Source organism: Rhinopithecus roxellana, chromosome 5 (assembly GCF_007565055.1).
Source record: "Rhinopithecus roxellana isolate Shanxi Qingling chromosome 5, ASM756505v1, whole genome shotgun sequence".
NCBI classification, from domain to species: Eukaryota; Metazoa; Chordata; class Mammalia; order Primates; family Cercopithecidae; genus Rhinopithecus; species Rhinopithecus roxellana.
In genome coordinates, this window is record NC_044553.1 from 147,054,704 (window position 1) to 147,070,511 (window position 15,808).

Genomic DNA, 15,808 nt, shown 5'->3' on the forward strand with positions numbered 1-15,808 from the left:
TATCCCCGAGTTTGCCTTGGATGCAGTATAATAAAAACTGTATTTTTTTTTTTTTTTTTTTTTTTTTGAGATGGATTTTCACTCTTGTTGCCCAGGCTGGAGTGCAATGGCATGATCTTGGCTCACTGCAACCTCTGTCTCCCAGTTCAAGCGATTCTCCTGCCTCAGCCTCCTGCGTACCTGGGATTACAGGCACCCCCCACCACACCTGGCTAATTTTGTATTTTTAGAAGAGACGGGTATCTCCATGTTGGTCAGGCTGGTCTCGAACTCCCGACCTCAGGTGATCTAACTGCCTCGGCCTCTCAAAGTGCTAGGATTACAGGCATGATCCACCATGCCTGGCCTAATAAAAACTGTATTTTAAAAGAAAATTTTAACATGGGCCATTCGATATGCCAATTGTATTTTGCTCTTTAGTCTCTGTAGTGAGTAACTCCTTACTGCATACTCAGCATCCATTACATCCTTTCTTCCTACCAAGGCTCCAATTTTATTCAGCAATCTACTCTCTCCTAGAGTGCAACTGATTCAGGGGAAACAAACTGCATGCTCAACTAATAAAGTCTGAGCCCACTGTGATAATACTACCTCCACTCCCAACCCAGACCTCAGTGATTAGTTTAATAACCCAGATTTAAACCAATCAACACATGGTATTCCCCTAGTATCTTCTTAGTTCGAGGTTTGCTTTGTGTCCTCACACAGTCAGGCTAAAATGACTCAGTCAGGCTAAAAGCAAGGATTTTTAGGTCATAGTTCTGAAAAGGATTTTCTTCCTTCTTTCCCACTGGATAACAGCAAGGAAGCACGTAACTCCAATTGCTACTACAGTCATTTTCACGACCACAAATGCAACCAGCCTTGTAGGTGAAGCCAACACTGTGGATAGCAGAGCAGAAGAGATGGAGAGTCCCTGGGTTCTGGATGACATTGTGAAGCTCCTGAAGCAGCACACTCTGGAGGCTACCCTCCCTCCTCATTCTTGTGTGCGAAGGAATTTCCTTATCCTCTGCTGTAAAATGCAGACACCCACTGAAGTTATTTGATGGGCAACTGCCTGTCACTACAAATACTAACCAAGACCAGAGAGTGAGTTTTCTCTACTTAATTGCCTTAAGGATCAAAATTATCAAATTCTAAGGTGCAGTCTTAGGAGGGCTGAAATTACTTTGTCAAAGACAAAAGATATTCCCATAGCGTCCACTGAAAACACATCTAATATGTTCAATGGTAACTTTTCTTTTTTCTTTTTGAGACAAGGTCTCACTCTGTCACCCAGGCTGGAGTGCCATGATGCGATCATGACACACTGCAGCCTCGAATTCCTGGGCTCAATTGTTCTACCTACCTCAGCCTCCCGAGTAGCTGGATCTACAGTCACATGCCACCACACCCGTCTAAGTTTTGTATATTTTTGTAGAGATGGGGTTTCTTATGTTGCCCAGGCTGGTCTTGAACTCCTGAGTTCAAGCAATCCGCCCACTTCAGCCTCCCAAAGTGCTAGGACTGCTGGGCATGGTGGCTCGTGCCTGTAATCCCACCACTTTGGGAGGCTGAGGCGGGTGGATAACTTGAAGTCAGGAGTTTGAGACCAGCCTAGCCAACATGGTGAAACTCCATCTCTACTAAAAATACAAAAAATTAGCTAGGCATGATGGCAGTTGCCTGTAATCCCAGGTACTTGGGAGGCTGAGGCAGGAGAAATGCTTGAACCCGGGAAATGGAAGTTGCAGTGAGCCAAGATTGCGCCACTGCATTACAGCCTGGGAAGTAAGAGTGAAACTCCATCTCAAAAAAAGAAAACACAAAACAGAAAAACCCAAAGTGCTATGATTACAGGTGTGAGCTACTGTGCCCAGCTCATATCTCTTCTAATGTATTTATTCTCCCATATTCCAAAGTGACAATTTAAAAACTTTATCCTTGTTCCAACCCAATACCCATTCCCCACCTCCTCACTCTCAGTTGACGATACAGGGAAAATGGAAGTCATTAGATAGTACTTCCTTATTTTCTCATCCCCAAATCTACCAGCCTTCCCATATTTGTACAAGAAAGAATGTCAAATAAATTTTACTCCTTATATCTGTGGATAATTTCTTCCTGCCAAACTGATTTCTCTCAAAGTATTCCCCATCCCATTTAGCTCACTGTTCAAGCAAAAAGTTAACAACTGGCCTTGATTCCTCACTTTGTTATACCCCTATATCCAATTAATCAGAAAATATTACTGGCTTCACTCCAGAATACACCCCATATTTGTCTTGTTCTCTCCACATTCATTCCTGCCACCCCGCTTAACTGTTTTTCGCTTGGACTACTGTAACGGACCCCTAATTTTCCAGTTTTCTCTCTTCCCCCTCTACATTCTCAATAGTGTAGTGAGAGTGGTTTTCTCAAAGTATAAATTAGGTCACATCACTCCCTTGTTTAAAATTCTCCAGTGACAGACTCTGCACTTAGCATGAATCCAAACTCTTCTCCCTGAGCTACAACATCCTGCATGAGATTACCACTCTACCTCCCTACATTCATCTCAGAGGCCTTCCTCCAGTCACCCTGACCTTCCAGTTTCTTGATCCAGCTTTAGGGCTTACGCAGGAAAGATTTAATATAAGCAGGCCCAAGGTTACTGTCATCAGAAGGGCCTGCTTGCTGGGCTAGCTCTTGGCCAGTGTGTAAGAATGTTTGAAGTGTTCTCCATGATGACAAAGCTCTTTTGTCCACCTGGGGCGCTGAACACTTGCTTTCTTCAGGGCGTCTGGTATTTTGGTAGTTGAGGCTGGTCTTTATCCCTATGTGACCAGCCCCCAATAAAAAGTCTGGACTCTGAGACTTCAGTAGGCTTGCCTAGGCAGAAACACCTCATGTGTGGTGCTGGATTTGACTGCTGGAGGAAGAAGCAGGTTCTGTGGCACCCTGGCACAAGGGTGGTGGAGAGACATAGAAACCCTGTAACTAGATGCTCCAGATTCTACCTCATGTGTCTTTTCCCTTTTCTGTTCACTGTAATAAACTAAAGGCTTAAGTACCTCTGAGTCCTGTGATTTCTCCTAGTGAACTGCTGAATGTGTGGGAAGTCTTGGGACCCCTGAAACTGGTCTAAGCCTGCAGTCCCCAGATCACGCCTCAGCTATCCACTCCTGGCATAGCTGAATGTTACCACCTCTGAGAAAACAAATACTTTGTTTTATTGCCATCATCTCATTTATTGTTTTTATCATATTTATTGCCATCTCAACTCAAATCATCAAGGTTTTTTAATTTTTCTTTTTTTGTTTGTTTTTTGTAGAGACAGCATCTTGCTGTCTCGGCAACAGCCCAGGCTGGACTTGAACTGCTGGCCTCAAGTGGTCATCCTCTCTCAGCCTCCCAAAGTGCTGGGATTACAGGTGTAAGTCACCATACTCAGCCTGTCATCTCATTTGATTGCAATTCAATCCATGCTTCACTGTGCCTTAAAAGTGTGATATTCAAAAACTATTTTTGTTTTTACCCTTGTTTTGACATGATGGAGATTTACTGGTTAAAAACCAAAATAAAATAACAAGAGATAACAGATAGTGCTCAAAATCTGTGAATTATAATTGTGTTACTGGAACCTGCAGGGTACCAAACAGCAGTGCAAACAGATGAGTGTCATCTATAGCCTCTGTAGCTACTATACACCTCTGCCATTGTAGCACAAAAGCTGCCACAGAACATATGTAACTTGATAAGCATGGTCATGTCAAATAAAACTTTTATTTAAAGTGCTTAAAACAGTGCTGAGCACATAAAATAGGTTAAAATATATTAGCTCTTTTTAACCATTATTATTATTTTTTTAATTTCTTAAAAATTTTTTGTAGAGACAGGGTCTCACTATGTTGCCCAGGCTGGTCTTGAATTCCTGCGCTCAAGGGATCCTCAGACCTTGGCCTCCCAAAGTGCTGGGATTACAGGTGTGAGCTACCATGCTTGTTAAAAAAAACTATTACTATTACCACAGGCTGAGTTCAGAATCATGACATTAAAATAATATATTCTTAATGAAAAAAATAATCTGCAAGTTCTTTATAGAGTAACAAGATACTTGATATGGTTTGAATTTATGTCCTTGCCCAAATCGCACGTTGAATAGTAACCCCCAGTGTTGGAGGAGGGGACTGGTGGGAGGTGATTGGATCATGGGGGTGGATTTCCCCCTTGCTGTTCTGTGATTGTGAGTTCTCATGAGATCTGCTTGTTTAAATGTGTAGTACTTCCCCTTTCTCTTCCTCCTGCTTCAGCCATGTAGGACCTACCTGCTTCCCCTTTGCCTTCCACCATGATTGTAAATTTCCTGAGGCTTCCCCAGCCATGTTTCCTGTACAGCCTGTGGAGCTGTGAGCCAATTAAACATATTTTCTTTGTAAATTACCCAGTTTCAGGTAGTTCTTTATGGCAATGCAAGAATGGACTAATATACTTGAACTTAAGCTTAATATGCACTATCATCACCAAACAATATAAATATAGCAGAAAATGTTTAGATTTCCTTACCTGACATGTCTGCTGAATCACCTATAATGGAAAATAATTATCTATAAATAACATAAATCTGTAAAATCTGTAAAAACTCAAATATCATATTAATTATAAACTATTAGATACAAAATTGGTTTTATTACATTCGATTGAGTAAACTGTGAGAGAAGGTACTCATTTCAATTATACAAACTTATTAACATTCTATGTATGATCTTTCAATCTTCCTTTGGATGAAAATTTTTTGTTTTCTTTGCATTTAATGAGTTACATAAACTTTTAATTATAACAACTTTTAAAATGATACTGATATGATTTAAGATGATATTACCCTCATTTTGGTTTATAAAAATGTACTGCTAATAATACTCTGGAGTTTTAATTACAGCAAAGGTTACTATATAACTCAAGAAAGGAAAAAAGTTATTTCTTTCAACTAAAGATTTTCCATATGCATCTTTTAATGCATCTTTAAATGCATCTCTGTCTCCAGGGAAGGATTAGATCTAAACCCTCTGAGCTGAGAGATATGATGGCAAAGGTTACTGTATAACTCAAGAAAGCAAAAAAGTTCTTTCTCTCAACTAAAGGTTTTCCATATGAGTACAAGTTTGCCAAGAAAGAAAATGTGAAAGCCCATGCTCATTATATTTGTGGCAGAAATACCTAACAACCAAACTTTTCAACGTAGCAGACTTTAGAGCAAGAAAGAAAGTAAAAATATAGGAATCCACTGAAGACGGGTGATTGTTTTTTGCTTTGGTAAAGCTTTATATCCACATGAAATAATGATTTAAAAAACATATTGATAACATAGGTCCATAGTGCCTTGACCTGGAACATGAAGAAAAACAATAAAGTACTTAACTCTGCTGAGCAGACCACACAGGAAATACCATTTTTAGTTAATATGTTCTATTAACAACCAAATGGTGAGAGGGTTTGGAACTCTGCCACCTGAAGCCTGGTTGAAAGACTGGGAGTGTTTGGTTTGGAGAGACCAGGTTAACAGGGTCTGGGACAGAAGTACAAATGAAGACTTAAATGTCATCGACCTAAATATTGTACAGCTATCCATCAAGATAAAACTTGTCAAATAAAATATATTCTAGCCTCTTACCTTGATGAGTACACTCCTATAATGATCTGGAAGGCAGATACCAATTTAGAACTACTTGGAGTTTGGGCAGCATGAGACAACCTGACCCATTCTCTTCCATCCCACACCACAAACAGCCATGGAAGCTCATGTGTGGTGCTATGAACTGGATGTCTGTCTTCCCCCAAAATTCGTATACTGAAACCCTAATCCCCAGTGTGATGGTATTAGAGGTGGGAAGGTTATGAGGACACAGTGAGATTAGTGTTCTTATAAGAAGAGACAGCCATCTGCAAACCACAGAGAAGGCCCTCACCACAACCTGACCATGCTGGCACCCTGATTTTGGACTTCCAACCTCCAGAGCTGTGAAAAATAATATTTCTGTTGTTTAAGCTACAAACTCTGTGATATCTGTCATGGCAGCTCAAATTTCTTAAGATATGTGGTTATCCCAGCTACTACATTAAAACTCCATCCACCCCTACACAATGAACAGCTTGGCCACCCCTCAAGAGTACACACATTGGTTGTACAGTCTGTCACTGGGAGGACAGATGCAAAGAAAAGGCTCATGCAGGGCCATTAGTAGGTTCAGGACCATCTGGTAGAGAATTCTGGGATTTCATATACCCAAAGCATGGTCCAGTGGAGAAGTAGGCTCCCCCACGGAAAGCAATCCCCTTGCTCTCATGTACACCTTGTTCCGTGGAATATAGTTGCAGGGTGCCCAAAGGAGACATTCTAGAAGAGAAGAACTCGGCTGGGCACAGTGGCTCATGCCTGTAATGCCAGCACTTTGGGAAGCCAAGGCAGGTGGATAACAAGGTCAAGAGATCAAGATCATCCTGGCCAACATGGTGAAACCCCATCTCTACTAAAAATACAAAAATTAGCCGGGCATGGTGGCGGGCACCTGTAGTCCCAGTTACTCAGGAGGCTGAGGCAGGAGAATGCGTGAACCCAGGAGGCGGAGGCTGCAAGTGAGCCGAGATCCCGCCACTGTACTCCAGCCTGGGCAAAAGAATGAGACTGTCACAAACAAACAAACAAATAAAAGAGAAGAACTAGATAAGAATCAGGGAAAATATGCTAGCTGTCTCCAAAACTGGAAGATAATGTCATATGAATGTGATTAGATGTTCTAGATACCCCAAGAATGAGGGCCAAAGAGTAGCAATCACAGACAGATTTCTGTTCTATATGAAGAACCATTTTATAACAGCTTCCCAGGGAAACGTTTACTTCATTAGGTATTAAGTGGCAGCGGGATTCAAGCACACTGTAACAGAGAGGATAAAATGATATACTTGGCCCTAAAATTCCAAGATTCTAGCCAAGAAAAAAGTTTGAATGTAACTGGCTAAAATAGTACAAAACCAAACATTTCAATTCCTCTATGATCTATATGATTTTTAACAGAAGGAACAATAAACATTGTAAATGCTGTTTTGTGCTTTGTGGGAATTAAACAAGTCTGACAGCAAAGTAACAAAACAATTCTCTTAATGTGTGAAGAGAAAAATAAAATCCTTCCCATTCTTTAGTCTTTCCTTGAGTCTATCTTAATTAGTCACCAGTAATTTTTGTTATCTATTTTCTGGAAGGGTACAAATGGTGTAAGGAATGGAGCTACATATATAATCTAAAATTTACTTCTGTACTCCCCAGAGTTTGACTGGGAAAGAAACAGGAGGGATATAATTAGTCACCTCGTATTTCCTATAGTGTTGTCTTTCAAAATAAAGGGGAAAAAAGGGCCAAATTCCTAAAAGATTAATTTGTGACCATGACATTTCTTAACTGAGAGAGAAAACCATAGCACTAAAATGATAAATAAGTTGCCTAACAGAGGGAGAGCAAAGGAAAGAAAAGGAGAAGTCAAGGTGGGAAATGAAAGAACCATACTTTCTAGAATTCTATTTGCAGAATATGAATTCCATTAATACAGGGATTTTGCCTTTTTGTAAGTTGCCTGTATCCCCAGCACCTAAAATAATACCTGGCACATAGCAGGTGTTCAGTAAATTTGCTGAGTAACTGAATTTATTCAATAAACATTAACTAAACCATAACTATGTACTAAGAGGCATTGAGCTAGATACTTAGGTAACATAGTCTCTTCGTTCCTCAAGGAGATGGGCCTTGTTCCTCGTGCACAGTGAAAATAAGAATTCACTTTCCAAAAACTTAGCACAAACAGAAACTAGACCTATGTATTTATATGCAAAGATTAGAATATTTTCTGTATAATGGGTAATGTTCCATTTACTTTTAAAAGTAGAAAACTGTACAGAAAGGAAAAACACAAAGGTCTATGTGGCGTAGCTTCAGAACCAGGCAACCCAGACAACAAATTCCTATCAACTTAGAACTTGCACGAAAAATGAAGATATTAAAAGTATAAATTATCTTAGTCAAGAAGAAAAGGGACCTGGAAAGCTAGTTTAGCCATCAAGGTCCAATAAATTCCAACAAACACACTGATTTCAATAAATTTTACAAACTTATTGAAGTTTATGAGATTTCTGCCATATTCGTATTTAGTAATCACAGGTTGGCAGATAGGTCCTAAATAGACCTGCCATCCTCTCATCACTTTGACTGTGGAGTTATGGCCTTTAAGTTTTTCACAGAGGTAAAAGAACACAGATATATTTCAAAACAGCTCAAAACAGTTGGTGAATTAGGTCAATGACAAAGAAAAGAAAAAGATAGAAGGGACTTGCCAACAAAAAATAGACTTGGGTTCTCTCTTCTTTCTAGCCTAAACCCCTGCTGAAGCAGGGCTCTACCCTGCCCAGTCTAGTTATTTCTTAGCTTCCCTTGTTTACTACTTCCTCTTCAAACTCCTCTTTTCTGCTTTATATACTATTGAATTAAACCTTTTTGCTGACCAGAAATTCCTGCTAAAGGACTAAATTCAACAATTTCAACTACCATACAATAGTTTACTTTAAATTCTGGATTGTCAAGACCAACTCAGATAACCAGAGTGAGTGAGAGAAAGGTACCTGGAAGCTAATAATATGGTATAATTGGGTAGTGCTTTACATATACATAGATTTTGAACAATCAATAAATAATAAATAAAATTATATTTTGATTTTTCCTTGAATTTATTTGAACAAAGCAAATGCTTTAAATTGCTTCTTTTAAAATATAGAAACATACCTACTTGGCCAGTTGCCACTATGTTGATAAATTTGGGGTGCTGGTTTACTGTGAGGCACAGAATATCATCATTATGTTCCTGATAAAAACTCTGAGAACCTACAAAAAAGAATTTGAGAATTAAGTTTGAAAATTTTAAGATATAACAGTCAAAAGCCCTTACCCAGAACAATGAACTACTCTTTAACTTATTTGCTTATTCAAAACATATTTTGAGCACTTACTATATACACAGCATCATAAGGATAGAAAAATGATTCAGAAAATCATTTAATGGGACACAGCCATAAAAGGGATAAACAACACACTACAAGGCTGAAGATTCCAAGTACCACAAGAGAGTTGGGATCAAAATGCTATGGGAATTCAGAGCAGAAAAGATTAATCTCATCATGGGAATATGGTAATCCTGGACTGACCCAGACAGATTTTACAAATGTAAAAGTCAACAGGGAAGGGCCTTGTAGGCAGAGGAACACTTTAAGCAGAGGCCTAAAAGCAGGAAAGTGTTACATATCCATATAACAGGCTCATTTGGCGGAAGTGTAGGGTCATGAAGAAGAAAGATGAGTCACATGGTTGGAAAGGCAGTTTGGGACTAGAGTTAGGGAGGATTTTGAGTGTCAGCCCATGAACCTTAAAGAAAAGGATTTGCCAGAGTCACATAGAAACCAGTAGTAATTTTCCATTGAATAATTTGGACCATATTGAGTCATATTTTATATTTGTTCTGAAGTCAGTGGGGGAGGAACTGAGATCTTTATTTGTTTTTCTTTTTTGAGACAGTCTTACTCTGTTGCCCAGGGTGGAGTGCAATGGCGTGATCTTGGCTCTCTGCAACCTCCACTTTCCTGGTTCAAGCAATTCTCATGCCTCAGCCTCCCACGTAGCTGGGATTATAGGTGTGTGCCATCATGCCCAGCTATATATTTTTTTGTATTTTTAGTAGATATGGGGTTTTGCTGTGTTGGCCAGGCTGGTATCAAACTCCTGGCCTCAAGTGATCTGCCCATCTCAGCCTCCCAAAATGCTGGGATTACGGGCATGAGCCACCCTGCCGAGCAGGAACTGAAGTGTTTTGATCAAATGAGTATAATGTGGCTGGGCGTGGTGGCTCAAGCCTGTAATCCCAGCACTTTGGGAGGCCGAGACAGGCGGATCACGAGGTCAGGAGATCGAGACCATCCTGGTTAACACGGTGAAACCCCGTCTCTACTAAAAAACACAAAAAAACTAGCCAGGCGTGGTGGCGGGCGCCTGTAGTCCCAGCTACTCGGAGGCTGAGGCAGGAGAATGGCGGAAACCCGGGAGGCGGAGCTTGCAGTGAGCTGAGATCCGGCCACTGCACTCCAGCCTGGGCGACAGAGCGAGACTCTGTCTCAAAAAAAAAAAAAAAAAAAAAAAAGAGTATAATGTGATTCATCTGGTAGTAGTGACAGTGAAGAGACCTTGTAAGACTATGACAGTAGTCCGTGCAGAAGGGAATAAAGATAGACGTGTGCAAATAAAATGAAGAGGTAGAAAATGAGTTCAGAGCAGTAGGTTGGATCCAGAGGATAGAGAACCATAAATAATACTAGGCCCACAAAAAAGCAAAACAAAAATCAAAGTGGGGCACTTCAACAACCCACTGATAGTGTTAGACAGATCATCAAGGTAGAAAACTAACAAAGAAATTCTGGACTTGAATTAAATACTTGACCAACTGGACATAAAAGACAGAACACTCTGCCCATCAACCATAGAATATACATTCTTCTCATCTGCACATAAAACATACTCCAAGATTGACCACATCTTCAGCCATAAAGCAAGTCTCAAGACATTTAAGAAAATTGAAATAATATCTGCCATACTCTCTTAACCACAGTGGAAAATAGAAATCAACACCAAGAAGATCTCCCAAAACCACAATTACATAAAAATTAAACAACTTGCTCCTGAATGACTTTTGGGTAAACAATGAAATTAAGGTAAAATGTTTTTAAAAATCTTCAACGTAAATTAAAACAGAGACACAACATGCCAAAATCTTTGGTATGCAGCAAAAGCATGTTAAGTGTTAAGAGGAAAGCTTACAGTGCTAAATGTCTATCTCAAAACGTTAGAAAGATCTCAAATTAACAATCTAACATCGCACCTGGAGGAAACAGAAATATCAGAACAAAGCAACCCCAAAGCTAGCAGAAGAAAATAAATAACGAAATCAGAGCAGAAATGAACAATACTGGGGGGCGGAGCAAGATGGCCGAATAGGAACAGCTCCAGTCTCCAACTCCCAGCGCCAGCGACACAGAAGACCGGTGATTTCTGCATCTTCAACTGAGGTACTGGGGTCATCTCACTAGGGAGTGCCGGACAATCAGTGCTGGTCAGGTGCTGCAGCCTGACCAGCGAGAGCTGAAGCAGGGCGAGGCATCGCCTCACCTGGGAAGCGCAAGGGGGAAGGGTATCCCTTTTCCTAGCCAGGGGAACTGAGACACACAACACCTGGAAAATCAGGTAACTCCCACCCCAATACCGCGCTCTAAGCAAACGGGCACACCAGAAGAATATATCCCTCACCTGGCCGGGAGGGTCCCACGCCACAGAGCCTCCCTCATTGTTAACATCAGCAGTCTGCGGGGATCTAACCGCGAGGCAGCAGCGAGGCTGGGGGAGGGGCGCCCGCCATTGCTGAGGCTTAAGTGGTTAAACAAAGCCACTGGGAAGCTCGAACTGGGTGGAGCTCACAGCAGCTCAAGGAAACCTGCCTGTCTCTATAGACTCCACCTCTGGGGGCAGGGCTCAGCTAAAAAAAACAACAGGGGAAGCAACAGAGGCCTGAGCAGACGCAAGGACTCTGTCTGACAGCTTTGAAGAGAGCAGTGGATCTCCCAACACGGAGGTTGAGATCTGAGAATGGACAGACTGCCTGCTCAAGTGGGTCACTGACCCCTGAGTAGCCTCACTGGGAGACATCCCCCACTAGGGGCAGTCTGACACCCCACACCTCACAGGGTGGAGTACACCCCTGAGAGGACACTTCCAAAGGAAGAATCAGACAGGTACACTTGCTGTTCAGCAATATTCTATCTTCTGCAACCTCTGCTGCTGATACCCAGGCAAACAGTCTGGAGTGGACCTCAAGCAATCTCCAACAGACCTATAGCTGAGGGTCCTGACTGTCAGAAGGAAAACTATCACACAGGAAGGACACCTATACCAAAACCCCATCAGTACGTCACCATCATCAAAGACCAGAGACAGATAAAACCACAAAGATGGTGGAAAAAGCAGGGCAGAAAAGCTGGAAATTCAAAAAATAAGAGCGCATCTCCCCCTGCAAAGGAGCGCAGCCCATCGCCAGCAACGGATCAAAGCTGGTCAGAGAATGACTTTGACGAGATGAGAGAAGAAGGCTTCAGTCCATCAAACTTCTCAGAGCTAAAGGAGGAATTACGTACCCAGTGCAAAGAAACTAAAAATCTTGAAAAAAGAGTGGAAGAATTGACAGCTAGACTAATTAATGCAGAGAAGGTCATAAACGAAATGACAGAGATGAAAACCATGACACGAGAAATACGTGACAAATGCACAAGCTTCAGTAACCAACTCGATCAACTGGAAGAAAGAGTATCAGCAATTGAGGATCAAATGAATGAAATGAAGCGAGAAGAGAAACCAAAAGAAAAAAGAAGAAAAAGAAATGAACAAAGCCTACAAGAAGTATGGGGTTATGTAAAAAGACCAAATCTACGTCTGATTGGGGTGCCTGAAAGTGAGGGGGAAAATGGAACCAAGTTGGAAAACACTCTTCAGGATATCACCCAGGAGAACTTCCCCAACCTAGTAGGGCAGGCCAACATTCAAATTCAGGAAATACAGAGAACGCCACAAAGATACTCCTCGAGAAGAGCAACTCCAAGACATACAATTGCCAGATTCACCAAAGTTGAAATGAAGGAAAAAATCTTAAGGGCAGCCAGAGAGAAAGGTGACAATTGAGGATCAAACCACTCGATCAAACCACTCTTACCCACAAAGGGAAGCCCATCAGACTAACAGCAGATCTCTCGGCAGAAACTCTACAAGTCAGAAGAGAGTGGGGGCCAATATTCAACGTTCTTAAAGAAAAGAATTTTAAACCCAGAATTTCATATCCAGCCAAACTAAGTTTCATAAGTGAAGGAGAAATAAAATCCTTTACAGATAAGCAAATGCTTAGAGATTCTGTCACCACCAGGCCTGTCTTACAAGAGACCCTGAAGGAAGCCCTAAACATGGAAAGGAACAACTGGTACCAGCCATTGCAAAAACATGCCAAAATGTAAAGACCATCGAGGCTAGGAAGAAACTGCGTCAGCTAACGAGCAAAATAACCAGTTAATATCATAATGGCAGGATCAAGTTCACACATAACAATATTAACCTTAAATGTAAATGGACTAAATGCTCCAATGAAAAGACACAGACTGGCTAACTGGATAAAGAGTCAAGACCCATCAGTCTGCTGTATTCAGGAGACCCATCTCACATGCAGAGACATACATAGGCTCAAAATAAAGGGATGGAGGAAGATCTACCAAGCAAATGGAGAACAAAAAAAAGCAGGGGTTGCAATCCTAGTCTCTGATAAAACAGACGTTAAACCATCAAAGATCAAAAGAGACAAAGAAGGCCATTACATAATGGTAAAGGGATCAATTCAACAGAAAGAGCTAACCTAAATATATATGCACCCAATACAGGAGCACCCAGATTCATAAAGCAAGTCCTTAGAGACTTACAAAGAGACTTAGACTCCCATACAATAATAATGGGAGACTTCAACACTCCACTGTCAACATTAGACAGATCAACGAGACAGAAAGTTAACAAGGATATCCCGGAATTGAACTCATCTCTGCACCAAGCGGACCTAATAGACATCTATAGAACTCTCCACCCCAAATCAACAGAATATATATTCTTCTCAGCACCACATCGCACTTATTCCAAAATTGACCACATAATTGGAAGTAAAGCACTCCTCAGCAAATGTACAAGAACAGAAATTATAACAAACTGTCTCTCAGACCACAGTGCAATCAAACTAGAACTCAGGACTAAGAAACTCAATCAAAACCGCTCAACTACATGGAAACTGAACAACCTGCTCCTGAATGACTACTGGGTACATAATGAAATGAAGGCAGAAATAAAGATGTTCTTTGAAACCAATGAGAACAAAGATACAACATACCAGAATCTCTGGGACACATTGAAAGCAGTGTGTAGAGGGAAATTTATAGCACTAAATGCCCACAAGAGAAAGCAGGAAAGATCTAAAATTGACACTCTAACATCACAATTAAAAGAACTAGAGAGGCAAGAGCAAACACATTCAAAAGCTAGCAGAAGGCAAGAAATAACTAAGATCAGAGCAGAACTGAAGGAGATAGAGACACAAAAAACCCTCCAAAAAATCAATGAATCCAGGAGTTGGTTTTTTTAAAAGATCAACAAAATTGACAGACCGCTAGCAAGACTAATAAAGAAGAAAAGAGAGAGGAATCAAATAGATGCAATAAAAAATGATAAAGGGGATATCACCACCGACCCCACAGAAATACAAACTACCATCAGAGAATACTATAAACATCTCTACGCAAATCAACTAGAAAATCTAGAAGAAATGGATAATTTCCTGGACACTTACACTCTCCCAAGACTAAACCAGGAAGAAGTTGAATCCCTGAATAGACCAATAGCAGGCTCTGAAATTGAGGCAACAATTAATAGCCTACCCACCAAAAAAAGTCCAGGACCAGATGGATTCACAGCTGAATTCTACCAGAGGTACAAGGAGGAGCTGGTACCATTCCTTCTGAAACTATTCCAATCAATAGAAAAAGAGGGAATCCTCCCTAACTCATTTTATGAGGCCAACATCATCCTGATACCAAAGCCTGGCAGAGACACAACAAAAAAAGAGAATTTGAGACCAATATCCCTGATGAACATCACTGCAAAAATCCTCAATAAAATACTGGCAAACCGGATTCAGCAGCACATCAAAAAGCTTATCCACCATGATCAAGTGGGCTTCATCCCTGGGATGCAAGGCTGGTTCAACATTCGCAAATCAATAAACATAATCCAGCATATAAACAGAACCAAAGTCAAGAACCACATGATTATCTCAATAGATGCAGAAAAGGCTTTTGACAAAATTTAACAGCCCTTCATGCTAAAAACGCTCAATAAATTCGGTATTGATGGAACGTACCTCAAAATAATAAGAGCTATTTATGACAAACCCACAGCTAATATCATACTGAATGGGCAAAAACTGGAAAAATTCCCTTTGAAAACTGGTACAAGACAGGGATGCCCTCTCTCACCACTCCTATTCAACATAGTGTTGGAAGTTCTGGCTAGGGCAATCAGGCAAGAGAAAGAAATCAAGGGTATTCAGTTAGGAAAAGAAGAAGTCAAATTGTCCCTGTTTGCAGATGACATGATTGTATATTTAGAAAACCCCATCGTCTCAGCCCAAAATCTCCTTAAGCTGATAAGCAACTTCAGCAAAGTCTCAGGATACAAAATTAATGTGCAAAAATCACAAGCATTCTTATACGCCAGTAACAGACAAGCAGAGAGCCAAGTCAGGAATGAACTTCCATTCACAATTGCTTCAAAGAGAATAAAATACCTCAGGAATCCAACTTACAAGGGATGTAAAGGACCTCTTCAAGGAGAACTACAAACCACTGCTCAGTGAAATCAAAGAGGACACAAACAAATAGAAGAACATACCATGCTCATGGATAGGAAGAATCAATATCGTGAAAATGGCCATACTGCCCAAGGTTATTTATAGATTCAATGCCATCCCCATCAAGCTACCAATGAGTTTCTTCACAGAATTGGAAAAAACTGCTTTAAAGTTCATATGGAACCAAAAAAGAGCCCGCATTGCCAAGACAATCCTAAGTCAAAAGAACAAAGCTGGAGGCGTCACGCTACCTGACTTCAAACTATACTACAAGGCTACAGTAA

At 40.8% G+C, this 15,808-nt stretch overlaps 1 protein-coding gene across 1 annotated transcript in view; it reads right to left on the reverse strand.

Moving 5' to 3' along the window:
- EML5 (EMAP like 5) overlaps positions 1-15,808 on the reverse strand; it is a 205,549-nt gene that overhangs the window by 17,033 nt on the left and 172,708 nt on the right. The window contains exons 30-31 of the mRNA XM_010384118.2: positions 8,786-8,884; positions 4,528-4,548 (exon numbers count right to left, since the gene is read on the reverse strand). Coding sequence (XP_010382420.2) covers positions 4,528-4,548; positions 8,786-8,884 — 120 coding nt within the window. The remainder of the gene's footprint in view (positions 1-4,527; positions 4,549-8,785; positions 8,885-15,808) is intronic.